Genomic DNA, 26926 nt, shown 5'->3' on the forward strand with positions numbered 1-26926 from the left:
GAAGTTCCTCAGGGCAGGAAAACTGGGGTGGGGCGGAGGGGAGAGTAGTAGTTTAGGAGGCTGCTTATATCAGCAAGCAGGAGCTCTGCCTGTGAACCCAGCCAGCTGGCCAAAGATATACAAGAGGAGTGGGGGGCATTTCCCCTCCGCTTCTGCAATTGTCATTATCGGAGAGGTGGCTGCCACCAGTAGCCTGGCTTATCCACGAAGAGGTCCACTTCTTTGCCACTTCACAGGAAATTTATCAAGAAGAAACTGAGTAAGTTTCTGCCCTAAGGTATTTCAGAGGTAAATCAGCTTTTTTCTAACAGAAATTCAGTTGCTGAAATTCCTATAGCTTTATGCTTTTCTGTTCAATAAATCATATCAAGTAAGGCTCTTCTGAGAAGTTCCCAAAAGATTACATTCTCAGTAGCTGCTATCTGATGTGAAATACCACCCAACTATTCCAGAGGATTAGAAAAACTTACTTTTCCCAGTAAGTTAAGCCTCCCAGAGCTATGGTTTTGTCTACCTTTCCACCAAATTTCTTCTTGCCAGGGAGTGTCCAAAAAGCCAGAGGCCAGTGTTATTGCACATAGTGACTAGCTAACATTCTCACTTACTGAGCCCTGCTCTTTTGCTTAACATGGCTATTGGAAGAGCCAGAATTTCCTTCACAAAGCAGCCTGGTCACATGACATCCTGGTTTACAATCGTATCACTTAGCGAGGAAAACTCTGGTCCTTACTGTCATTATTAAACGAGGACTATCTGTAACCTGGCCCTGCTACACAGTGCTACCTTTAGGTACCAGGCAAAAGCCTGATTTGTCCTAAGAAAGTCAGTTTATCTTTTTGAAATTGGCAGGTGATTTAACTCTGTTCTCGGTTCATGTTAACAGCTTGTTTTATATCCCTTCGGTGTGTTTAATGCACTTTGGCTTTATTCCAAGCCCCCTGGGAGCCAGGAAAGGGCAAAGAATCACAACTCTCCATAAAGAGCACAGAAGCAGTTTTGCATTTGGTCATGCAAATTATCCTGGGACATCAGGTGAGTGTCAGCACTTAACCTCTGAGAGGCAAATACCCCAGGATTGCTTTTGCACCCAGAATTGGTCCTCCACTAATAGAGTGTGGCTTGAAGGGAAGTTTCACAAAGTGGGCAGGGCTGAGGAATCCAAAGCTTTTCCCTCCCTCCTGGATACCTCTAGCGAGGGCCTTGTTCACATCAGGGACACAGCCACATTTAGTGGGGCCACTCCAAGACGCAGCGGGATCGACTTCTGATCCCCAGGACCAGCTTTGGGGAGCTTTTTGGCAAGACTCCCACCAAACTGCCTTGGTGTTCTCAGATGGGTCAGCCTGCCAGCCTAACAAGGTGTGGCACTCATCTCCGGGGGCCACTTCAGGCCAAAGACCTGCCTGCCCTCACTCGTCTGCCTCTCCCTCCTTACCTCCCTCTGGAGAGGAGCCACGTACTCCCAGCTGTTGGTTTGGGGGTCATATTTTTCCACTTCCCGAAGGTCCTCTCGGTAGTTGCGCCCAGCCACTGCATAGATCGCCCCGCCCACCATGCAGACACAGAGATCGGCGTGCTCCTGCTGCAAGGGCTGGATCTGAAGCCACGTATTGTGTCTTGGGTCATACCTTGCAAAGAAACAGGACAGATAGCTCTACAAGAGGTACAGGGGTGGGGTCTCAAGCAAATCCCACTACAAGGTTAATGGTTGTTGCCCCACGAGTGGGGGCCACCAGCATTTCTTGGACTCTGCCTGTGCAAATCACAACTGTCTCCCACTGAGTAACTGAGCAGCGGTACGTTGTCATTATGTGCTCTTCTGCTCTCACCCATCTGGTTAGTCACCATCATCAGCTGCTTCCAAACCATTTCTGTTCCACTTTTTGCTCTGTTGAAACGACACAGGACTAAAACAGTTGTGCTTGCAATCTTTCCATTGCCAAAACGGATCTGCTCATCTTTCCCACCCCGAAAGGAAGGTGTGTTGAAGAACCAAGCTGAAGTAACTGAGCCATGCTTCAAGGTGGCTCTGGGATTGTTGGGAGGGCTCTGGGCCCATTTGTCCCGAAGCTGAACACACCACAGGCACTGGGAATGTTGGCAATTTATACATTTCTGAAAGGGATTCTCTTACCTCCAACATCTGGACTCTGCTCGAAAACCTCGAACATTGTTATCTCCGCCAATCAGATATACAAAATTGTTGAGAACAGCTATTCCCTGATTGGACATTGTTGGGGACAAGGCTGTTGTGAAATGCCGCCATTCTCCCAAAAGTGGATTCAAGTACCGGGCTTGGTTGCTGAGGGCAGTAGAGGGGGTTGAATGCATCCCCCCAAAGCCTACCACACAGTGGAACTCAGACCTCAGTTGTGTATGCCTGTTCTGAAGCACCGGCTGGAGGCACTCGTTCTTATGGTACATTAGGGCATTAGCTACCGTCTCCTTTAACGGACAGGAGCTTAACTTGTTGTAAAGTCTCTGCAGAATTTGGAACTCAATCAGAGGAAAACGGACTGTCTCCAGCAGCTTAGGAGGCTCCATCAGCGAAACCTGATCCGTCTCCAGTTGTTCTGGTGTGTAATGGTAAAGGAGGGCCCCTTCGTAGACCTCATTCTCAGAGTTCACCTCCAAGAGGTTACTGTTGAGGAGCGTGTAGACCTTCTCCAGGGGAAGTTGGCGGTACGTTTCTGTCTTTGAGAGGGTAACAAAGTTTTTCAGAAAGTAGGAATCCAGCTTCTCTGTCAGGTAACACAAATCAAAGAGATCAGCCAGTCTATACATATCCACAATGTTCTCATCATCCACCCAAAGCATCAGGAAATCACAGCAGAACTTGATGATCTCAGAGATCTACAAAGGAGAAAGGCACGAATGGATAGGAATGTGACAGGAGAGGAAGCAATTCTGGGCTTTCAAAATGATATACCTAATCTTTGTAATTGCATGTTTCTGGTAAGTTCATAGATTGGATCAAAATAAACTTAAACTGTAAATATCACTATTGCAAAAATTATTTGTTTGATGGATTGAGACCAGACTAATGACAACATGGAACATTCATGCAAGAAAGGGACAATATATCCTTTTCCCCAAGAAGTGACCATTTCAAGCATCAGGATAGTGCAAGAGGAGAACATCTTGGATCCAACCCAAGAGGAGGTTTCCATGGGGTTGATTCTCTGGTTTCTATAGTAACACTAAACACATCGCAAGATTATTACCAAAAGGTTGGATAATAAACATGCCAAATACTAAATTTATAGGAGAAAACAAATGCAAATGTAACCCAGATTCTGAATACTGCTGGGAAGTCAACTAATCTGAAATATGGTGAAGAAGTTACCTTGTTGTATGGCATCTCTCGCCTTTTGAAAGTAACAATTTTCTGTTATCAGTTGCCAGGCAACTCTGGATCGGTAACACAGATTAAAATTATCCAGTGTAAGGAACTTGTTAATAAAAGTAATAAAGGAAAAAAGCAAACATATAAATCATATTGTACAGCAGGCTCATCTCTCTTCCTGGCTACAAAACAATCTGATATCTCTTAATAAATGAAGAAGCTGTCTTCCCCAACCCACCTCACATCTTTTAGATCTGCCAAAGCTCACCTGAAGCTGACAGGATGCAGCTAGAATTTCTTGCACATTGTTTAAGCCAAGTTCCAGGTCCGAAGTATATATGAAGTTCAGGATTTTGCACATGGCATTATAAGATATGCCCTGAATATGAATTTCTTCCTGTTCCATTTCTCTGAGTCCCCCAGCAAACATTCCCCTACAAAAGGAAAGATCTTTCAGTTACTCCTCCTAATGAAAAATATAATGGACAACATCCCCTAAGGCAGTTTTTAAACTCATCTTTGTGCTGCCCTGTTTCCTCCAGAGATGGCAAGGTGAGATGCGCTGACAGTAGGAACCAACTTTTATGGTCCACTCAGGCATGCATGAGATGACTCGCCAAGCTGGGATCCACATCACCACCACCTCTGTACACAACCAGCATGCCACATCTGAGATTTCTCTCTGAACCATCATAGCAATAGCACTTAGACTTATATACCCTCACAGCCCTCTCTAAGCAGTATACAGAGTCAGCCTCTTGCCCCCAACAATCTGGGTCCTCATTTTATCGACCTTGGAAGGATGGAAGGCTGAGTCAACCTTGAGCCACTGAGAATCTTGAGCCTGCAGTACTGCATTCTAACCACTGTGCCACCAAGGCTCATCTTTAAGTGATAGCAGAGAGCCTGAGTGAGATCAGGATGACTGGCAGAGACACAGCACAAAGGAATGGAATCTGTGGCCATAGTAAGTGACAAAGAGAACCTGAACCAGGAACTCAATTCAGATTTGTAAAAAGCCAGGTTGCATTAACAGATGCACAATGCTCCAGTTAGAGGAAACAAAAGCTTGTCTTTGTGCAGGTGAGGGTCTCAAGAATCTGGAATCCCACCCCCCTCACATTTTAAGGGTGACAGAATGTGGCACATAAGAGAAGAACTTCCAGGATTGTGATGGGGAGAGAAGACCTGGAGACCAAGTCATGGGAGGAAGGGAGCATATTTAGTCTACAGATTAAAAGGTAAAGGTTTCCTCTATCCAGTCATATCCAACTCTAGGGGTGGTGCTCACCTCCATTTCTTGGCCAAGGGAGCCAGCAGTTCCATGGTCATGTGACCAGCATGACTATACGCTGCGGTGCATGGAATGCTGTTACTTTCCCACCGAAGTGGCACCTATTTATCTACTTGCATTTGCATGCTTTTGAAGTGCTAGATGGCAGGAACTGGGGCAAGTAACAGGAGCTCACCGCATAGTGCGGCACTCAAGTCTCGAACCCAGCTGTCAGTTTTCCAACTGACAAGCTCAGCATCTTTAACCACTGAGCCACCACACACCCAAGCTATCCATTAAAGGGAGGCACAATTAGTCCTCACAGCTGGAGATGGAAGACAGCAAACACTCTGTTTCCTCCAGGGAATTATGCTACAACTAACTTCAGGAAAGCGCACTGCAATTTTAGATGCCCATTATCAGAGCTGTTTATATAAGTCAAAACACTGATTTAGTTACTTGAGGATCTTTCTAGGTAAAGCTGAGCAGCCATGTCAGCATTCTGCACTGAAAAGAGAATGGGCTTCTTAATGCTCCCTTTGGCTGATTCTATTGCAGAATTTTGTAAAGAAGGATACAAACAAAACAATGGGCCAAGCAACATCCATGTTTTGCAAATACTTTTAAACAGGCAGAACTTGCTGTGTGCATTACAAGTCAGAAGTGGGAAGACAAATGCTAAATTTTGTTTGATTAAATTTGATTAAATCTAATGATTAAATTAGATGCAGCTTTGCTTAATCATCAAGCATACAAAAGTCAGTGTTTGCCAGCTCAAACAGCCGGGTTTTACTTTTTCACTGCTCAGGATCCAGCAATTTCAGATTTTAGTTTTGTTACAGGCACAGACCTGAAGTAATCACACGATGCTGCTAGGAGAATGCGATGAGCATCAATGGTCTTCCCCTCTACATGCAGAACAACATCAAAGAGGATGCCGCAGTCCCGGAGAGACCCCAGGCCACTCAGCAGCGTCTGGGAGTGCCCAGTGCTATGGTAGGTCTTGCTGGAGCACTTCTTGGTGAAAGGCTCCAGAGGGATCTTGAGGGGCTCCATTTCCTCCTGCTGACCCGCCATCTTGGGCAGAATCTCCTCGGGAATCAGAGGGCAGAGCAACTGGTGTTTCCTGAGGAGCAACTGGTTTCAGTTAGGTTGATTTCCTCATTCAAAACCCATTGCCACGAACACAAATTGCAGGTTCTTACCTACAAGAAAGAGATGAATGGAATCCAATCATTTTGGCACAAAAAGGCAACCCAAGGCAAACCCCTAACTGACACATCAACGGGCTTTGTGGCTTTGAAATGCATGGAAGGCAGGTGGCTCATCACAAAGAAGACACTGCCTGTCACTTGTATGGTCTTTGGTTTGCCCCATCCTGCCTCAGAGACAGCCTAAACTCCTCTTTAGCTGTTCTGGTGTCATTTTCCCCCTTCTACCAATGCAAGTCTTGTAGTACAACCTAGGACATCTCACTGGTGATGGAGTCTGGAGATGACATTAGGCTGCTTTCATCTTCAGTCAATGGACTCTTCCACCTGCCCCCAGCCATTTTGGTCTTCAGGACCAAAGACAGAGGCCCAATCAGCATTTTGTAACAGCCATTTAGGTGTAGCTCTCTTCTGGAAGAGCACTAAACTATTTTAAATAGTTTTTAGATGGATTATCTGGACCCTTTTCAGTCAGGCTTCAGGTCTGGACATGGGACCAAAATGGCATTGTTCACACTCATGGATGATCTCTGGTAGGAGCAGGATAGAGGTGCTGCTCCATCCTTTTTCTTCTTGATTTCTCCGTGGCTTTTGATACCATCAACTAGGATAGCCTTGTGGGCTGATTTAGGGAGTTTGGGGTGGGATGCATAGTTCTTTCCTCCAACGTCAATTCCAGTTAAGCCAGCTCTCAGCCCCTGCTTTGTGGGGTGCCATGGGGCTCCCTCTACTCCTTTTTAACATCTACATGAAACCACTGTGCAAGATCATCCGTCAACACGGGATGAGGTGTCACCCATATGCCGATGATACCCAGCTCTATATACTGTACCTCCGTCCCAGGTGAACTGAGTAATGCAGTGGATGCCCTTTTGGAGGCCTGGATGGAGAACAACAAATTTCAGCTAAAGCCTGGTAAGATGTACTGGCTCTGGGTGGGCCCCTCTGCATCCAGGAGTTTATCAACTTTGGTCTTAGATGGGGTTGCACTAGCCCATACCGACCTGGTGCCAGGTCCCCTTTTTGGGGACCCCTGCTATTCTGGTGGAGCGGGGAGAAGGGCGCCTTGGGAAAGCATTCTTTGCATTCTTTCAATTTTGCTGCAACCCTATAGCTGCTTGAGAGTTAGGAAGGGGGATCATCTCTGGAGATGGAACGGACTCTCTCCCAGCTGGTTCCAGCCTGACTCCAAGGTTGCTGCACCCTGAAGATGACCTGTTGTTTGTCGTTTCAGTGTTCTCAAAACAACCTTGTGGCAACTGTGTTGGCTGCCGGTGGACTGCTCAGGGAGAGGGCTGGGGGCCTGGGGGGGTGAAGTGGGAAGAATAGCTTGGCCGGTGAAAGTGCTCCCACCCCATTGCCAGCAATGGGGGAAAAGTTGCGATACGTCACATGTCATGTGATGTTGCGAGTTTGGCACCCCTGGCTTACTGCTTTGCATGGGAATGTTAGATTCCACTTGACTTTGCTGCCACCACTGTCTCTCAGTAAAATTTCTTTTGATTAACCATATAGAGTCAAGAGTCGTACTTTCCTGAGAGGGCCAACTGGGGCAAGTCCTTACGTTAAGCGGAATCTGCAATTATGGTCAACCTGGAGAAGCACCAACCTCTACCGTGGGGACTGTCAAGGAATGTCTGCACAAGGTAGCGACCAAGAGGAAGCTGAGTGCTTGGGAGAAGCCTCTGCCAAGTGTTCTGACCCAGCCTTTACAAATAATGAGAAACTGTTTACTCATGAGTAAACCCCTTTTATTAAACCAGCAGGAACAACCTTTGTTCACGTTGGGGAGACAAAAAAAAAATAGTCCCAAAGGAAAGTCTTTTCCCCTTCTGAAACAGGGCAAGGACCGTCTCTGTTCACATGAGAACTCCAGATAACAAGTCTTTCAATGATTAACCAAGCACAAACAGTCCCTGTTCACACTGGCTGAGGCAAATTCCCAGAAAGATGACTCAGTTGGCACTTCAAATACAGAGCAAGTAGTCCCGACAAACCTGGGTCCTGGCAAAGGAATCTGACTTGATTGATGTATCCTAGAAAACGAATGGTTGTCTGAGACAACAGGCCATTCCCAAACCCCTCTTTATTTCCCAACCAGGGGGGTGCTGGCTAATGTCTCCTTCTTCTTTTCCTTGAGAGCCAGCTTATTACCTTCCTCTCCTCTCTACGCATACACACCTGAGACGGGCCTCATCTGTTCCTCTCCCTCACTCGGTAGAGGCCCTGAAGACAGCGGCCTCTCCACCTGCATGCGAACTGATGGCCCAGCTCTGCCTCCGATTCTGCTTCCTCATCAGAGCCTTCCAAAGGCTCTGAAGTTGACCCAGGCTGCCCCTGCCCCTGCCCCTCCTTGTCTGACTCTGCTGCTAGCTCTGCTGGCAGCCGACAGACCACAACACCAAGGCTAAGCCTAGGACAGACCTCTCCAGATGGATGAGAGAGGCCACCAGCCTGGGAGACTGGTCCAAACCCAGGTGGTCCACTGGCGTCGGAAAGAAAGATGACTGGGAAGGGAGAACTAAAAGGCAGAAGTGACTCTCACCAGGGGCAGCTGATGACGCGAGTGGCAAGCAGAGCTGGAAGAGTTTGAAGTTGAACAGGAAGAAAGCAGTGAAGTCCATCACGCTGCTGAAGCAACATCTGATGAAGCAAGCTAAGCGCAAGATGATGGAAGCATTCCAGAGTCTTAAGGCATGCGAGACACTAACCGGAACGATCTCTACGGATACTCATCAAACCCAAGAGGAAGATGCCAGTGGGAGAGCCTCGCCCTTAGACACCATGGAGACCCCCTCTGCGACATCAGCCACAGCAGCTGCAACTGCAGGGGTCGTGCCAGAACCACTGGAGCCTCTAATCCACAAAGAAGAAAAGCTCCACTGCTGGGAGTGAAATTTGACAGGGACTCCCAACAACTGGAATTCTTCCTGGCCCACGTCTTGGCCTACGTACAAGAGTATGGGCCAGATTTCCCTACAAAAGGTGCCAAAGTGGGGGTTGTTACATTGGCTCTGGAAGGAGCAGAACCTGCTGGATGGTAATCCTCCACAATGCAAACACTCTTGAATTGAGGAACTTCGACCGTTTTATGACTATGCTTCATTGTTGGTTTGCGGACCCCCTCGCTGACCAAAAAATTAGATTGCGTCAAACCGTGAGGCAAGAGCTGTGGCAGAGTACACCAAAGTGTTCCGCAACTTGGCATGCCGACTCAACTGGCAGGAAGACATCTTCATCAGCTGTTTTAAAGATGGACTGAACGACGGCCTATACAATGCTTGTGTGGCCAGAGGGGCCTTGGCAACCCCACACAACTGGTGTGTGCTTGTTGAGGTGGTGGAAATTGACGAAGCCCATAACAAATACTGCACAGCGAGGTCCTGGAAGAAATCCCCTTGAGAAGAGAGAAACAGCAAAACCTCAACCTTCGCAAGCCAGATCAACCACCTACTTTAAATGTGGCCAAAGGGGGCATTGGGCTGCAGAATGCAAACCTGGCCAAGAAGGCCAGCCCGAATCACACGGGGAAACCTACCAAGGTGCCATCACAGGCCAAAGAGACGGTGCTGAAGGGGGTGGTCGTGTAGTTCACCACCTAAAAGTACTGAGGGAACTCCGACCTCATCAGATGATGGCCAGGGGTTCACAGACACCGACTCTTCCCCCCTAGTAACTGATCCAGTCATGCCAGTGATGGTTCCTATAGAACTGAGCCTCCCTGTGTTAAAGGCTAATCTCAGAGCCCAGTTAGATTCGGGATGCACCAGTTGCTTAGTAAATCCAACACTGGTTGAGAAGTTGGGAATTTGACTGAGGCGGTTAAAAGTCCCAGTGGCCTTTTGTCAATTGGACCATTTGGTTATGTGGGGCATCCCAGCCACTTTTGCCACTGAACCCACAGGAATGCAAATGGGAGCACATTCAGAAGTTATGAGCTTCGTAGTAGCACTCGGGATGGAGAGACCACTAGTTCTAGGGCTAGCTTAGTTAAAAAAGTGGAACCCTTATGTGAACTGGAGAAAAAAAAACTGCTAAAAGTTCTGGATAAACCATGCCTCCCAAACCCGAAAGGAACCTAAAGTGAATATCCTGAAGTGCAAATTAGGGGCAGTCATGCAAGGAAAGGACCTTCCTGTCATCCCCAAAGAGTATCAACACCTCCGAGAGATGTTTAGCGAGAAGGGCTCGGATGCCCTTCATAAACCTATTGACTCTGCTATAGAAATCCTGCCAAATTGCCAAACCCAAGCCTATACTCAATGACCCCCAGAGAGCTGGAAGAACTTCAGTTATTCATTGAAAAAAACCTAGCTCGAGGCTTCATTCGGCCAGCACAGCCATGGATGCTGGCTCCAGTCCTGTTCCGGGAAAAGATAGGACCCTTTGTCTATGCATAGACTATAGAGGGTTAAATGAGGTATGTGGGGAGAATGTTTATCCCCTTTCTCTGAAGATATGCTGGCCCATCTTGCCAAAGGAAAAATATTTACTAAACTGGATTTGAAGGAGGTATATTACCGCGTGAGAATCAAGGAGGGGTTGAATAGAAAACTGCTTTCAATTACCCGCTGGGTTGTTTCCAATTCAAAGTACTCCCATTTGGACTGCAGGGAGCCCCAGCTGTATTTATGCAATTGATCAATGAGGTCCTGCATCTGTACAAAGGAGTGCTTGTGTATTTGGATCACATTTTAATCTACACTGAAACTAAAGTGGAGCATCTGAAGCTTGTGAAGGCGGTTCTCTAAAAACTATGAGCTGTCAAGCTGTATGCCAAACTTTCCAAATGCGAGTTCCACCAAAGTAAAATAGACTACCTTAGCTACCGCATCTTGCATGAAGGAACTGAGATGGACCCTGAAAAGTCAGAGCTGTGTTGGACTGAGCGCCACTCCGCATTAGGAAGCAATTTTTTACCAGCAATTTATCCCTTCGTTCGCCCAGATAGTTCTCCCCATCATGAACTTACTTGACAAAAGGGGAGACAAGCCCAAACCCAGTCAGCCGCTTAAGTGGTCGATGGAATGCCAAGCCGCATTTGAGAAGCTCAAGCGCTTCTTTGCAGCCAAGCCAGTTTTGAAGCACCCTGACCCAACAAAGCCATTTGCTATACAAGCCAATGAGAGTGACGTAGCTATCAGAGCAGTCCTGCTGCAGGAAAATGAAAGTGGGCAGCTGCAGCCCTGTGCTTACAACTTTCTGAGACTCAGCAACGATGGGTGGTGTGGGCAGAAGAAGCATACGCCGTGAGATGGGCACTCCTGTCCTGGAGGCATTTTCTAGAAGGGAGTAAAATACCTTTTGAGATCTGGACTGATCATAAAAACCTAGAGGCACTGAAAACCTCTTCGCAAGCTCTCTCCTAAAGGAGGTACAGTACTTTAACCACTTTGATTTCTCCCTATGCTACTTCCCTGAGGGAAAGAATTTCCTGGCCGACACAGTCACATATGCCACAGTAAAGGTAAAGGTTCCCCCGCACATGCGTGCTAGTCGTTTCCAACTCTAGGGGCCGGTGCTCATCTCCGTTTCAAAGCCGAAGAGCCAGCGCTTGTCCGAGGACGTCTCAGTGGTCATGTGGCCATCATGACTAATGCCAAAGGCGCACGGAACGCTGTTACCTTCCCACCGGAGTGGTCCCTATTTTTCTACTTGTATTTTTACGTGCTTTCGAACTGCTAGGTTGGCAGAAGCTGGGACGAGTAACAGACGCTCACTCTGTTATGCGGCACTCGGGATTCGACCCGCCAAACTGCCGACCTTCTGATCGACAAGCTCAGCGTCCTAACCCGCTGAGCAACCGCGTACAACTGCTCAAATGTGGAAGTAGTCAAACCAGTGCTTCCATCCCATCAACTAGCTGCTCAGGTGACCACTCAAGCCCAGGGAAGAGAAAAAATTCAAATTTCAAAAGACGTGACCTTGGTCCTAAAAGCAGCACTAAGGAATGATAAATGGTTCCAGACTCACAGCAACGTTTGCTCAATCCGAGATGGACTATTTTCAGTGTGGGCGAAGCTCTATGTTCCAGACAGCCAGAAACTCATGGTCTTGAGGAGTTGTCATGACTCAAAGACGGCAGGACATTTTGGTTTTGTGAAAACATTATACCTTGTCAAGACAGTTCTGGTGACTGTCCCTCAAAAAAGATGTTGATAGCTATGTTGCTAGCTGTCCAGTACATGCCTAGGCAAAATGGCAGCAAGGGAAAACTCCAAGGCTTCTTCAAACAGTAGCTGAGCTGTTAGCACCTTGGAGAGATTTCTATAGATTTGATCGTAGAATTTGCCCAAAGCTCAGGAAACACAGTGATTTGAGTGGTGACTGATTTATTCTCCAAGCAAGTGCATTTTATCCCTTGTCAAAATCACTTCTACCTGGGGCCTGGCAAAACTGTTCCTGCATCACATCTATTGAGTACATGGAGCACCCCAGAGCATTATCTCACATTGGGGGGTACAATTCACATCCAAGTTTTGGCGAGCCTTTCTGGACTTATTGGGGAGCGTCCAAGGACTTAGTTCTAGTCATCACCCCCAAACAAATTGGGATGGTGGTGGTGAACGTAAAAACTCAGTACTGGAACAATACCTTAAATGCTTTATTATCAACAAGATAATTGGACTGACCTCCTGCTGATTGCAGAAGTGGCCTACAATTTTTTTTAAAAATCCATTTATATCCTGCCCTTCTCCGAAGACTCAGGGCGGCTTACAAGTTTAGCAGTAGCCTTCATTCTATGTATATGCCTGCTTATTAGGGCTTTCACACACACCCCAGCGGCATTATTACAAAGTCAGCTTAATTGCCCCCAACAATCTGGGTCCTCATTTTACCTACCTCGGAAGGATGGAAGGCTGAGTCAACCTTGAGCCTGGTGGGACTCGAACCTGCACTAATTGCAGGCAGCTGGTGTTACTTAAGGAGGCATTAGCCCACTGCTCCACCAAGGCTCTATACCTCTGTACATACTGGTTTTACCCCTTTTTGAGTGGCTACTTGGCAAGACTTCAAACCTATGCCCCTCTGCATCCAGGAATTTATCAACTTTGGTCTTAGATGGGGTTGCACTAACACGTATAGAGCTAGTGAGTAACCTGCGGGTCCTCCTAGACTGATAGTTCCTGCTCAAAGAGCTGGTGGCAGCTGTGGCCAAGAGGGCCTTTGCTCAGCTTCCTGTGGTGTGCTAATTACACCCTTTCCTGGATAGGGAGGACCTCCACTCAATCACCAATCACTCATGCCCTGGACTACTGCAACATGCTCTATATGCGGCTACCCCATGGACATTTTAGCTGTGGCCATGCAGCCAATTTTAGGTACCCAAAAAGTGTACCTGTGCTCTTTGAGCTGCATTGGGTGCCAGTTTGTTTCCAGGTCCAATTCAAGGTGTTGGTTGTGACCTACAAAGCCCTACGTTGACATTGGCCTAGCCTACCAATGAAAATGCCTTTGTCCAATTACACCAGCCCATCCCACTGGTCAGGCAGGGAAGGTATATTGCAGGCCCTGTCAGTTAAAGAGCCCCCACTGGTGGGGTTTAGGAAGACGGCCTTCTCTGTGGAATATTCTTCCCCCAGAGGTGAGGCAGCCCCCAACTCCCTTGGCTTTCCAAAAAGGAGCTTAGGCATGGTGCTGCGGCCTCGCAGAAGCCCTGGAGAATAGTCACCGGTGGGGCTGGTTAATCCTCCCTTCACCTTCCAGCTAATTTTAATCTCTTGCCTCCCCTTAATTTGTATACACTCTTTGAGGGAGACAATACGATCCTCTGAAACAGAACTACTCCACTCTTACCCCAAAGATCTTGCCTGGATTTGCAGCCAAAGCTTTGGGCGCCTGGACTTTCCACGCAGCGCCGGTATGTTACCCACCCCAACACCCTCTGGGGATTCCCCTGGGCTATGCCCAGCGGCCTCCTCCCAGGCACCGACTCGGGGGGGGGGGGCGGGGAAGAGGCAGCAGCAACGGCGAACCTCCCCCCGGCCGCCCCCCTTCAGTCCAAGGGGAGACGGCGGGAGCCGAAGAGCCCCCAGACTGAAGGGAAACGGCCCAGCCTGAGGGAGGGGAGCAGGGAACCCCGTGAATGGGGGGGGCGCTTACCCAGCGGAGACCCCCTGACAGCCCCCTCTGGCTCCCCACCTGTCGGCGGGGCTTCTCGGGGCCCCTGCTCGCCCGTCGGTCTCTGCCCCGGGCAGGCTCCACGCGAAGGAGCCGCCGACCGGCCCCGCGGGGAGACCGCGGGTTCAGGCTCGGGGCCTCTCCGGGGCAGGGGCCGGCCTCGCTCACGCCCGCCTCCCCCCGAGGCCGGCCGCGGGCCCCCGCCGCCCCTACCTGGCCGCAGACGAGGCTCGGCGAGGCCCGCCCAGCGCCGCAGGAGGCTCCGCCCGCGCCTGCTTTGGCGGCCTCCCAGCCCGCGGAATCGGCCGGGGCGGAAGCAGGAAGCGCGGGTGCGGAACTGCATTTCCCGGCGTGCCGCGCGCCGCCACCCACTTCCGTCGGGCCTGCGGAGGCGCTCTGGCTCGGGCGGCAGCGGCGGCGGCGGCGGGATGGAGGACGGCGACTGGCGCAGCGCCAACTTCCGGCAGAAGCTGGTCAGCCAGATGTGAGTGGCGGGGCGGGGAGCCCCGCGGGGTCGGCGGGCGGGGGGGCCTCGCCTGCGGAGCTGCTCGGCGGGGGGCCCGCGTGGCCGGACATCTGCGCCAAGGGAAGGGCTGCCCGGGCGGGCTCGGGGCGGGGAGAAGGCGCCAGCGGGTGTCCGGCCTGAGGCCGAAGCTGGGCGCTGGGCAAGAGCCCCGCGGAGGCCGCAGTCGCCCCGCCGTCCCCGGAGGCGGGCGGAAGCTCTGCCCCGTCCGAGGAACAGCCAGGCCGGGTGCCGCCCGCGATGCAGCCCCCTGCTGGGCCCGGCTGGGCGGGAAGGAGGGGCCCGGCCAGGTGGGCCGCCTTGCCTGGGGGGTGGTGGCAGGTGAGGTTTGGCCTGCAGGGATACCTGAAAAGGTCACCCCTCCCTCAAATTCAAATGAGGGGCTGTTGCGAATTCTTGCTAGAATTCAGGGCATAGAACCTCTTTTGATCTCATGGTAACCCAAAGATTTATTCATACCTCTTCTGTACAAACACTGTGCGATCTGTATCTACCATAACAAATTATTTTACAATTTAGTAAAATTAAACTTCCCTAGCCATTTGTTCCTTAGATACATGTAAAGCTTTTGATTCCCTGGAAATACTATTTTTTAAACCAATATTAAATTTTGGGACCAGTTTTCTTAAGATGATTGAACATATTTATAGACTAAACTCAGATATGACTCAACAGCTATGATTCATATCCCCTTACTTTTTTAAAAATGGTTCCAAGCAAATGCCTCTTTTATCACCTTTGTTAGTTAACATAGCCATACAAGCATTGTAATAGTACTCCGATCCTATAATCAGATTTGTGGGGTGGAAATGGGAGATAAGATGTATCTTTTAAATTTAGTTGCAGATGATATGATTTTAACTCTTAAATGCTTATTCAGCTAGCTATACTAAGAAGGAGTTAGACATGTCAAGACTCCAGTTAATTTTTATAAATCACATTTGATATTTTTCATATTCCCCTCAAAACACAAAAAAGGGCTACTCTGAGTGGCTAACAATAAAACAGAAAAAAAATATAAAAAATGTTTACGTTTCCCCTTGGAAGCTGATGCAACACATAAAAGAAAAGCACATTTGTGCTACATCTTTGGTAGTGTAGTAGAAGTGGGTATTTTATGCTTCAGTTGCTGGGACCCAATTCTAACTGAGAGTTCACTGAATCTTGTCAGACAGAATCTTTTCTCTTGTAGTAGCCAAACAAGAGTGGCAGTAATTAAACTGATTCTGGCCTTTGATGTAAAATTTAGGGTTTTTTCCCCTTCTGTTGTTTCATGTCTGATTCTCAGAGACTGCCCCAAAGTCTCCCAGTTGACTTCTTCCTCAGGCAGGACTATAACTCACCATCTCTGTTTCTAGCCTGATGCCTTCATTATGACACCAAAGCGGGCTATAAATATTTATATCAGGGTGATTGTGTTAACGTGCTCGATTTCAGTTAAGTCAGCCAGCAGCGTAAACATATCTCTGCAAAGCTTTCTGATTTACTCTACCCAAAGAGCAGGAGTACCTGTGACACGCGGATGTTTTCTACTTGGGATCCTAGAAAACTAAGTCGGTTATTCAAGATTTTGTCATTAGCAAACATTTTCTGGGCTTACAATTGATCTTCCGACTAACTTTCTTTGCACTTAATGCCTGGAAATGGATTATTTCAAAGCTTTTAGTTAGCATTGCAAGATTTTTAGTATATTAGCCCCAATTCCTTTCCTGGCTTTGGTTTTGTGGGCGATGGGGAAGCAGCTAATGATTTTTCTTGCCTCAATGTAAGACTTTGCTTTTTTCCACATTGAAATTCATTTTGTTGGATAGTTGTCAACGCTGCTAACATCAGATGTTCTTGCTTTGACAACAGATGGAAATGCAGCCATTTTCTCTATTGCTTTTAGAATTAGTTGCTGCTGGGAGGAGGAATAGGGATGAGAGTCCAGCTAGTCATAACAATAATAATTTAGTCATGGTAACCGAAGAACATTGGGCTCAGAGCTGATAGCATTTTGGCAGGCTGGAGAGCTAGGGAGAAAGCCCGCGCTTCAAGCTAATTGGGGAATGTGATTTATGACTGTTTATTGGAGGAGGGGATTGCACTTTGTTACTTTGTATCCAGGGGAGGGGAATTTAGTTTCTGGTTTCTACTATGTAGTGCCAGTACGTTGTTTCTCAAATAAAAGATTCTTTAAGGTAAGATTCTTTATCGGCTTAAAATGTCCTTTATTTATTGTTTAATTCTTTTTTAATCTTTGTATTCTATGTTTTTTATTTTTTTATTGTTGTGAGCCGCCCTGAGTCCTTAGGGAGAAGGGCGGCATATAAATTTAATAAATAATAATAATAAATAATAATAATAACAATCCCTCGAAGTTCTTTTGAAGAGTTTCATCTGTTGAAACCATGACAGATTCTGATTCTCCAGTAGTCAGCAGTTATTTCTTTTTTCAGGGTTTTTTTTCCAATCAAAAAGTTATTTTTGTTATATATTTTTATAATTCCATCAAAAACTCTTTAGGGTATAATCTTGACAGTTTTTTTAGTTCCTAAATTTATGCAGACTGTAGTATTTTAAATCAAATTTTAGTATATCTCTTTCCTCCTTAATATTAATTCGCCACTTCCATCTGTAAGGGAATGGGTATATAGTCCCCTCCCTTCACTTTCGGAGTTTTTCTTGCTGTGGGGATCTTTCTCAAGGATTCAATTAGTAGATAGAAGAAATAAGATCAGTACTGTCACCAATTCCAAGCAGGCTGTTCACCGATGTTCAGGTTCGTGCTCTGGGACTTCGGCTGCAAGTAGCTTGGGCGAGATGCTGATCTCACGCTAGCCTTTCTCCTGTCAGGTTCGGAGGGCTTCTCTTGGATCAGACGAAGCGATTGCTGTCGCTTCATGATCAGTGGGGTGCCCCTCCTTCACAGTCACCTCTTCAGGGAGACTTCAGACCTATCTAGGGTCCCCCTGGCAGGACAAAACTAGCTGTAAGAAGTGGAGTCCGCTCTCGCACAGCCATTCGCTACGGGCGCAAAACCGGAAGTCCCTAAAAGTCTTTTCCCCCTCAATGGGTGTTGGCTTTTCGTTGGGAGCACTGATGAGAACACTGTTTGTGCTCCTAGCTGCTTAACTCTGTTGCCTAGTTGTTTGTAGTCCCTCACTATTGCACTCAGGTTGTTTATTGTGTCGTTAGTCCCAATGTTGAGGAGGAGGAAGGGGTAGTAATCTGTAGCCTAATTATTTTGGTTAGGTTGTCAGCCACAACTTTGTTATTGCTTGACAAGAGATGAAGAAGTAGCTATTTCATATGTTAAACTTGTGTATTGCTTTAAGACTTGTGTATTGCTTTAGTTTAAGATTAGGAGGGGGGATGAGTAGGATTGCACCTTTCAAGGCCATCTCTAACTAAGATAAGGCCTTGGTGGGTTTTCTAACGGAAGGGAAACTGATTCTTTAAATTAATTGGAGAATATAATTAATGACAAAATTAGAAAGGTGGAGAATTGTGTTTTAATATATTGTGCAAGGGGCGGAGATTTCAGATTCCAGCTTCCTTCGAGCAAGCATTTGCCGGTGTATTAGGCTAATAAAGGACTTTTAAGGTAAACAATGCCTCAGAGTCACTTGAAAAGCCCATACTTCGGAAGCTTGACATCAAGCTGGAATCTTCCTACTTTTTAAACTAATTAGGGAGTCCCGACCTCCCGTCACTGTCTCTAAGTTTGGGAGGCAGTCTGGCAAAGAGTTGGAAAAGATCCCACAATGGAGGAAGAAAAATTGTCTAGCTCCCCGGCACCAGCAGCCTCCCCAGTGGGGGAAGGGCCAACAAAGTAGCTGGCAGAGAAAGAGTTTCAGCAATCCTCCCAGCTGGGAGCTAGACCCAAACAACCAGGAGGATTGGTCTGGTCGTCAGAGTGGATTAAGCCCAGTGGAGACTCGGAGCAGCCAGGCCATCCCCAAGGGCTTCAAAGGCAGAGGAGGTGGGACGGCAACAAAGAGAATCCTGCACATCATATTCCCCAGACCGGTGGGGAGCAGCCAGGCCAGCTGAGATTGAAGACTCGGGTGAGTGGAAATATCCGTCTGCAACCCAAAGCCAATCAGTTGACAATTTAGCAGAAAAGTTTGAAGAACTAGGAGTGAGAAGCTCAGAACAGCTCCTACCAAAAGAGGCCCCCAGCCCCCTTTACACAGAGCTAACGGCCCTCCAACCCCTGGAGTTCCCTGCTAGGGCCTCCAGTCCCACAGAAGAAGAGGAACTAGGGGCCCCTCAGCAGTGGGCAGTGTGGCAGCCCCCACAGAAGGAGGGGCAGCAACCTCTGAGCCTAAATCAGCTGATAGAGGCCTTGCAGCAGATTGGGGTATTGCAGAAGCCTGGAGGGAAACAGCCAATTGGGGAACAACCATCCCATGGAGACTGGTCACCACCCCCGAGTGCCAAGCAGCCACTGAGGGGCCCGCAAGTGAGGGAGACACCACAACCTTTGAGACTTACCATGACTGTTAGTAGATCAGCAGCAGAGGGCGCTGCCATTCCCTGCAGCCAAAATCCAGAGCAGACAACAGCAACCCCCACCCATCCAACAACCATTGAGGGTCCTACAACAGGAGATGGTGCCACAACGTCCAGCCGACCAACAGCATCCTCCCCACAGACAACCACAGCAGGGGAGGCAGCAGCAGGGCCCAAACGTGCAACCCCTGGGTCTACAACAGCACCAATGGGGTAGACAGCATTTGGGAGTCCAACAGCAGCAGTGGGGGCCTTGGCAGCCAGTGAATCAACAACCAGGAGGGGGCCAGCAGCACCTGGGGGCACAACAACAGCAGTGGGGGCCCCAACAACTGTTGATCCAACAGCCAAGGTGGGGCCAGCAGCAATGGGGGCCCCAGCAAGCGATGAGCCCACTCTTCAAAGCAACCTTTGATGGGGACCCAGAGAAACTGATTTTTTCCTCAACCAAGTACGCTCTCACTTGAATCGCTGGGGTCACACTTACCCGGACCCGGGTGCGATGCTTGATGTGATTGCATCCAACCTAGAGGGAGAAGCGTCTGAACAATTTATATAACGAGCAGGACCCCCACCTTTTCCTCCTGGGGCTGAGGGAAAGATTTGAGGACCCATCCATTGCCCTCAAAGCAGAAGAACAAATCCATAAGATAAAGGAAGCTGACCGGCCTGCCCTAGATTACGTGCGGGAGTTTCGAAAGATGGCAGGTCGGATAGAGAGATGGCCTGAGCAATCAATAATTCATCTTTTTAGAGAAGGGTTAGATGACCACCTCTCTCAGTCATGTATCTACTGAGCTGTACCTGACCAGCTGTGTGAATGGTACCAGGCAGCGGTGAAATTAGATGTCCAGCTCGCCCACTATAAAAAGCCTCCCCCACCTAAAACTGTGCCAAAACCAGGATCCAGATGGCTACCACCCCCTCGAAAACCCCCAACAACTGCTACTGCCGAAAGACCTAGACCACCTACAGGTCTGCCAATCAAGTGCTTTCGATGTGGACAGCAGGGACATCGAGCAGCAACCTGCCCAGTTCCTTACCCGCAACAGCAGAGTAGACCAGATCCAACAACAAGGAAGAAACCTGCACAACAGCCACTGAGAGAAAAGTCCAACTGGGTCACCCAGGAGCCTGTTATCCAGGTTACGTGCCCCACCCAGGAGAACGCTGGCCCACTGACCGGACCCACCCCCACTTTACCCGGTGTTGACAGCGACGATGGAGGGGAGAACGACCCGATGGTGGGTGGACGTATCCTACCTTTTTTATTATCAGCTAAACTCATAGTCCCTAAGTCAGGGACACAAGTAGACCTGAAAGTGCTAGTCGATATTGGTTGTTCCCGATGCATCATTAGCCGTCATGCGCCTTGAGACTGGGCATACGGGCTAAGCCGTTGTCCAAACCTGTGAGGCTTGAACAAGCTGATGGCTCCCTAATGGGAGGGACTTTAGTCACATAATTAACGGAGCCCTTACGCCTAGAAATAGGCGAGCAGTGGGAATTTATTCGCTTCCTGGTAGCTCCAAAGATGTCTGAAACTGTGATTGTAGGACTAGCCTGGCTAGACAAATGGAAGCCATTGATCTGGTGGGAAAAGGGAATGAGAACTGTGACACTACCCATAGGGCCCGATCCCCCCATTGATTCAACTGATGTTGCAGGAGAATTTAGCCCACCCAATGAGCGAGTGCACATGGCTGCCTTATGGCCACCTGGCAAGCTGCTCATCCCCAGCGAGTACCAGGGCCTAGCGGAGGCATTTACTGAAAAAGAATGCAACACCTTGCCTCCTCACCGTCCCAATGATTGTTCCATTGAACTATTACCAGGGGCCAAACTCCCCCGACCAAGAATGTACACTATGTCCCCCCTTGAAACGGAGGAGATGCAGCGATATGTGGATACAAACCTAGTGAGGGGATTCATCGAACGGGCCAAGTCTACTGTGGGAGCCCCTGTGTTGTTCAAAGAGAAAAAAGATGGGTCTCTACGTCTCTGCGTGGACTATAAAGGCCTAAACGCTGTGAGTGTGGGAAATAAATACCCTCTCCCCTACTGAAAGACTTGCTAACCCACCTGGTGAAGGGGAGCATCTTCACCAAGTTAGACCTGAGAGAAGCATATTACCAGGTAAGAATAAAAGAGGGGGATGAGTGGAAGACAGCCTTCAACTGCCCCTTGGGGAGCTACCAATTCAAAGTCATGCCATTTGGACTGCAAGGGGCCCTAGCTGTATTTATGCAGTTGATTAATGAGGTCCTACATGAACACCTATACAAAGGGGTCCTAGTATACCTTGATGACATCCTGATATACAGCACGAATATGACTGACCACATAAAACTGGTCAGAGAAGTGTTAAAGAAACTATTGAATGCCAAACTTTATGTCAAATTGTCGAAATGTGAATTTCACCAAACCCGATTAGATTATCTTGGCTATAGAATCTCCAATGAGGGTATCGAAATGGACCCAGCCAAAGTAAAAACCATAATTGAATGGCAGCCCCCAAAAACCTGCAAACAGCTCCAGAGCTTCCTAGGGTTTTGCCAACTTCTACCATCAATCTCTTTTGCCGAGATTGCTCTACCTCTTACAGAACTACTCAAAACGGGCAAGGGAGGGGGGAAACCGCGACCTGGCCAACCGCTAGCATGGACTATGAGTTATCAGAAAGCTTTTGAGAATTTAAAAAGACTTATTTGCGGCTTAACCAGTCCTAAAGCACCCCTACCCAGGGGAGCCCTTAGTAATTCAGGCAGACGCCAGGGACATGGCAGTCGGAGTGGTGTTATTGCAAAAGAATAAAAGTGGGTCCTGCTAAGAAATTTACTAAAAGCGAGAGAAGATGGACAGTCTGGGAGAAAAAGGCCTTCGCTATTAGGTGGGGGCTATTAACCTGGTGGCACTACTTAGAAGGGAGCAAGGTGCCTTTTGAAGTATGGACAGATCACAAAAATTTAGAGGCACTAAAAACCCCCCGCAAATTGTCCCCAAAACAAGTACGATGGGCACAGTACCTCAGTCGTTTCAACTTTACTCTAAAGTACATACCAGGAAGAAAATCTTCCTAGCTGATGCGCTCTCCCGATTGCCACAATACAAAAGCGAATGCGAAGAAGTTCACGAGGCAATTATTTCCAGTCCACAAACTGTGTCCCAACTCACACCTCGCAGGACCCCTATTCCTGATGACCCCGGGGTAAACAAAATAAAGCGAGAATTCCTCACTGATCAATGGTTTAAAGACAATCAGACATCCCTAACATGCAGGGATGGTCTGGCTTACAAGGGGGGAAAATTGTACTTGCCTGAAGGTCTTCGTCTTAATGCCCTCAAACACAGCCATGATGTCAAACAGGCTGGACATTTTGGATATCTAAAAACTGTACATCTCACTCGCCGGCAATTTTGGTGGCCAGGACTAAAATGAGATGTAGAATACTATGTCAAGAGCTGTACTGTATGTGCCACCATGAAAAGAATCTCAGGAAAGACCCCTGTGTTACTGCAACCGGTGGCCGAACCTTCTCAACCATGGGAAGAAATAGCTACGGACTTTATAGTAGACCTACCCGACAGTAGAGGAAATACTGTCATTTGGACTGTGATAGACCTATTTTCAAACAGGCTCAATGCCTGACTACATTGTTCCTAAAACATATCTATCGACTACATGGTGCCTCTAAGCGAATAATTCGGACAGAGGGGTATAGTTCACAGCAAAATTTTGGAGAAACTTTCTTAAATTAATTGGATCATCTCAAGGCCTATCAGCTGCTTTTCACCCGGCTACTAACGGAGCTGCAAAATCCGCCAACAAAATGGTGGAACAATACCTTAGATGCTACGTCTCTTACCAACAAACAAACTGGACCGACCTCCTCCCTTTTTCAGAGGTGGCTTACAATAATTCAGTACTTAGCAGCACCGGCTACACTCCTTTCCGTGTAGCCACAGGGAAAGATTTCAACCCCATACCGGAATACCCTCAGTTACCCTCCGCTTCCCAGACTCTCGATCAGTGGGTGAGGGGTTGGGAAGAAGTTTGGAAAAATACAAAAGTGGCCTTAAAAAAGACTTTTGAGACCTACGAAAAGCAAGCTGACAAAAAGAGAGCTCCCCAAAAATCATTCCAAGTTGGGGAAAAGGTCTATTTGTCGACCAAATACTTATGCCTGAAACTACCCAATAAGAAATTGGGACCGAAATTCTTGGGGCCTTTCCCCATTGGGAAAATCATCAACCCGGTCACAGTAAAGTTGAAACTACCCAGACTTTTGGGGGAAATTCACCGGGTGTTCCATTGTAGCTTGCTGAAACCTTTTCGAACCTCCACTTTAAGACCTCCCCCTAAGAAAGCACCTAGACCCCTCATGGTAGCAGGTCAGACCCGTATTCTTGACTCTAGAACAGACATGTCAAACACAAGGCCCAGGGGCCGGATCCGGCCCGCGAAGTGGTTTCATGTGGCCCACGAAGCCATCCTGGAAACAGTGAGGGAACGGCCCCCACTGCCTTGGCCCTGGCCCAGAGACCCTCCTCCTGCCAGAGACCCTCAGATTTGTCCCACTCCTTCCCAGGCCCCCATAGGCACCCTTGATGTGAACGATGTAGAGCTGGCCATGCTCACCCAGTAGGCCATACGCGCTCTAGCCACGCCCACCCAGTAGGCCACACTCACCCTGGCCATACCCACCCGGCCCCCTAAGGGCAACCGCAATGCTGATGTGGCCCTCAATGAAATTGAGTTTGATACCCCTGCTCTAGAATCTTTAAGGGAAAATTGCAATACCTAGTACAATGGAAAGGAAGCCATTTGGGTGAAATCTACTGATGTGAAAGCTGACAGACCTATCAAAAGGTTTTATGAGAAACACCCCAACAAACCAAAAGCCAGTTCCTAGCTTGTGTTTTGTTTACATTACAAGATCTGTCCTTTTTCTAAGGGGGGGGTGGATGTCAACGCTGCTAACATCGAATGTTATTGCTTGACAAGAGATGAAGAAGTAGCTATTTTATATGTTAAACTTGAGTATTGCTTTAAGACTTTGCATTGCTTTAGTTTAAGGTTAGGAGGGGGGATGAGTAGGATTGCACCTTTCAAGGCCATCTGTAACTAAGAGATGTGCAAGGGGCGGAGATTTCAGATTCCAACTTCCTTCGAGCAAGCATTTGCCGGTGTATTAGGCTAACAAAGGACTTTTAAGGTAAACAATGCCTCAGAGTCACTTGAAAAGCCCATATGTCGGAAACCTGACAGCAAAGCTCCCTGATTGTATGTCTGGTCTGCAGATGGATGGTTCTGTTCCTTTGAGGATGGAGTCTCCTATTAAGAACACTCTCCTTTCTTATTTTTGGTGGGGGGGCTGCAGTCTGGGGTGCTTTTCTGTTTATCTCAGGTGTGTTTGTTGAAGTGACTTTTTTAGGGATATTTGAAGTGACCTTTTTAGGGATGTTTCAAGTTGTCTTTTTGCTAGGTCTCTGCATGTCTTCTGGGGGGTGGGGTTGTGTGTCTGCGTGTTTCCGTCTAAGGGGAGAAATTGATTGATCAGTTTTAGTGGGGCTGTTTCTGGTTGGGCAAGGTTGGGCAGAGGGGATTTGTTGTATGCTGTTTCTTTGGGTATTGTGTTTTCTTCTGTGTGTGTCTTCCTCCGAGGGTTTTATCGCTGGGGTCAAGTCCTCTAGGAGTTATTTGTTGTTTGGTTCTGTTTGGGTGGAACTGGGGTTTGGCTAGAGTTGCTTCTAAGTTCCTAACCTTTTCCTGTAGTAGTTCACATAATTTACATTTGATGCATGTATATTGGGGTGTTCTTTGGGCATCAGTGCATACATGGAACATGTATTGCATACCACAATAGCCTCAGTTGTCTGTTCCATGAGTTTGGTGTTTGGTCTTGCCTCCTTGCTGCCACCTGTAGGCCTCTGGTCCGCTGCTGCTTCACTGCTGCTGCCTACAGGCCTCCCGGTCTGCTGCTGCTGCCTTGCCTTCACTTGCAGGCCTCCCGGTCCGCCACTGCTGCCTTCCCTCCACCTGCAGGCTTCCTGGTTTGCTGCTGCTATCTCACTTCTGCCTGCAGGCCTGCCAGTCCTCAGAAAAGGATGCCATCGCCTGCAGGCCTCTGGTTTGCTGCTGCTGCCTCACCACCATCTGTAGTCCTCCCGGCTCATTGCTGCTGCATGTCCATCGCCCACGAGCCTCCCAGTCACCTGCTGCCGCCGCCTGCCACCTCTGTGCTGTCCCCAGCCACCTCACCAGTCCGCTGCCTCACATTTCCGCTGGCCATCTCCTTTTCGCTTCCCCAGCCATCCCACCAGCGGTCTGCCTCGCGCTGCCGTCAGCTGCCTCCTTTCCACCTATATACTGTAGATGTAGTACCATTAAGGATTACTCATTGAGTACGGTTTGAGTTACAAATCCATCTGATGGTGATGCTGTCTGTCCCACATTTTTCTAGCTTATCAAGAAGTATGTTGTGGTCTACTTTGTCAAATGCCTTGCTGAAGTCTAAATATACTAAATATGCTATGTTTACAGATCTGTTCAAAAGGGAAGATCCCTTTTGATTTAGATATTCAAAAGGGAAGATCCTTTCTAACAGCTCAAGGGTGGACAGTCCAGGGATCTCTCTTATCCTCCCAATATAACCACCAGAGTTCCTATTCCCTGTATTGAATGGGTCCAAAATATTGCAAAGCAGGTGGGTTAAGGAGTAAAATGTTTTCCTTAATTATTTAAGACACATTCCTTCCAATTCCATGAAGAATCTAAAGGTTCCTACCCCTGTTTTGGACTGGCATGTTTTTGAGGCATGTTGGAATCAGCCAGAGGTGTAAGAAAGGGTGTAGAAGCAGGAGGGCCTGATGCTACAGGGGGCAAGATCCTTGAGAGGGGTGCCTGCTAATTGTAGGGAAAACTTCAGAACTTCCAGTCTGGTTAATCGAAGCTGGCTATTGCCTGTTTTCTGGGAAGAGTTTGAGTCTGTAACCCTTGAGGAACTGGAGTAGAGTAGGAACTGCAAATGTGACCAAATGAATGTTAGATCCATGCCCCTCCTGACTGGGTTAAGGCCTCCTGGGAAGTGGGATATGGAGGGTCCAAGTGGTGGTAAATTTGTTCTTGAGTTAAGGGGATGGTCCATTGATGGAGAAGTGCACCTTAAAACATCTCTGGACCCAACAGTGTTCATCCATCCAGTCTCCAGCCTTCCCTTTTGGGGGAAGGTTGTTGAGATATTAGGCATTCACTTTGCAGCTCCGGGAGGGCGGGGGGCTAGAAGAAGTGGATTAGCTGCCTTTTTTCAGTCCAGTTTCAATCCTGGTTGTAGGATGGAGAGGGAGATGGCATTCACAGCCTGAAGACTGGGGAGTTTTACGCTGGAGGGTGCTGCTGGATTGATGGCAGACTCCACTTCCCCCCTTCTGCTTTCCACCCATCCATCTTTTGGTTATCATATTGATGTATTCTTATTGTGTTCTTTTTCTTTGCTTTATTGTTCTGTTTTACTTCTGTTTATACTTTTTTTGTTTCTTTTTATTATTGTAAGCTGCCTAAAGTAGCCCCATGGCGAGATAGGTGACAAATAAATTTAACAAATAAATAAATAGATTGCATTTGTAGATTCACGTCAAATTCAGATCTCTTAGCAGCCTTGGAGACTATCAATCATGGTATCCATCTGGATCAAATATAGTGTGGTCAGAATATCTCAGTTTCTAGAGGCTGTTCAGGTCTGGATGGGAAGGAATAAATTGAAACTGAACTAGAGCAAGATCATCTAGTTCAAGGAATTTATTAATCCCATTTTTCAATGGAGCTGCATTTCACCATGTTACAGTGTGCAATTTGGTTTTCTTTCTGGAATGATAGCTGTTGCTTGAGGAAGAGATAGCAGCTACAGCCAAGAAAGGCTTTGCACACATTGTACTAATTGTGCCTTTTATTGGAT

General features: G+C 47.9%; 2 protein-coding genes across 9 annotated transcripts in view; one reads left to right on the forward strand and one right to left on the reverse strand.

The window, feature by feature from the left end:
* The window catches only part of KLHL22 (kelch like family member 22), a 32796-nt gene extending 18553 nt beyond the window's left edge, over positions 1 to 14243 (reverse strand). The window contains exons 1-6 of one of the 6 annotated variants that reach the window (XM_081338922.1): positions 13973 to 14169; positions 11804 to 12019; positions 5470 to 5824; positions 3615 to 3780; positions 2135 to 2853; positions 1436 to 1628 (exon numbers count right to left, since the gene is read on the reverse strand). In XM_081338922.1, the coding sequence (XP_081195048.1) occupies positions 1436 to 1628; positions 2135 to 2853; positions 3615 to 3780; positions 5470 to 5696 (1305 nt within the window). In that variant the 5' untranslated portion in view covers positions 5697 to 5824; positions 11804 to 12019; positions 13973 to 14169. Of the gene's footprint in view, positions 1 to 1435; positions 1629 to 2134; positions 2854 to 3614; positions 3781 to 5469; positions 5825 to 11803; positions 12020 to 13627 lie in introns of all 6 variants that reach the window. The other 5 variants (XM_081338921.1, XM_081338924.1, XM_081338925.1 and 2 more) reach the window with 5 other exon arrangements.
* A 73-nt stretch (positions 14244 to 14316) lies between these two features.
* MED15 (mediator complex subunit 15) overlaps positions 14317 to 26926 on the forward strand; it is a 35908-nt gene continuing 23298 nt past the window's right edge. For 2 of the 3 annotated variants that reach the window (XM_081338929.1, XM_081338931.1), the window contains exon 1: positions 14317 to 14435. In XM_081338929.1, the coding sequence (XP_081195055.1) occupies positions 14380 to 14435 (56 nt within the window). In that variant the 5' untranslated portion in view covers positions 14317 to 14379. The remainder of the gene's footprint in view (positions 14436 to 26926) is intronic. The other variant, XM_081338930.1, reaches the window with a different exon arrangement.

The sequence above is a fragment of the Vipera berus genome (assembly GCF_964194415.1).
Source record: "Vipera berus genome assembly, chromosome: 14".
Lineage (NCBI taxonomy): Eukaryota > Metazoa > Chordata > Lepidosauria > Squamata > Viperidae > Vipera > Vipera berus.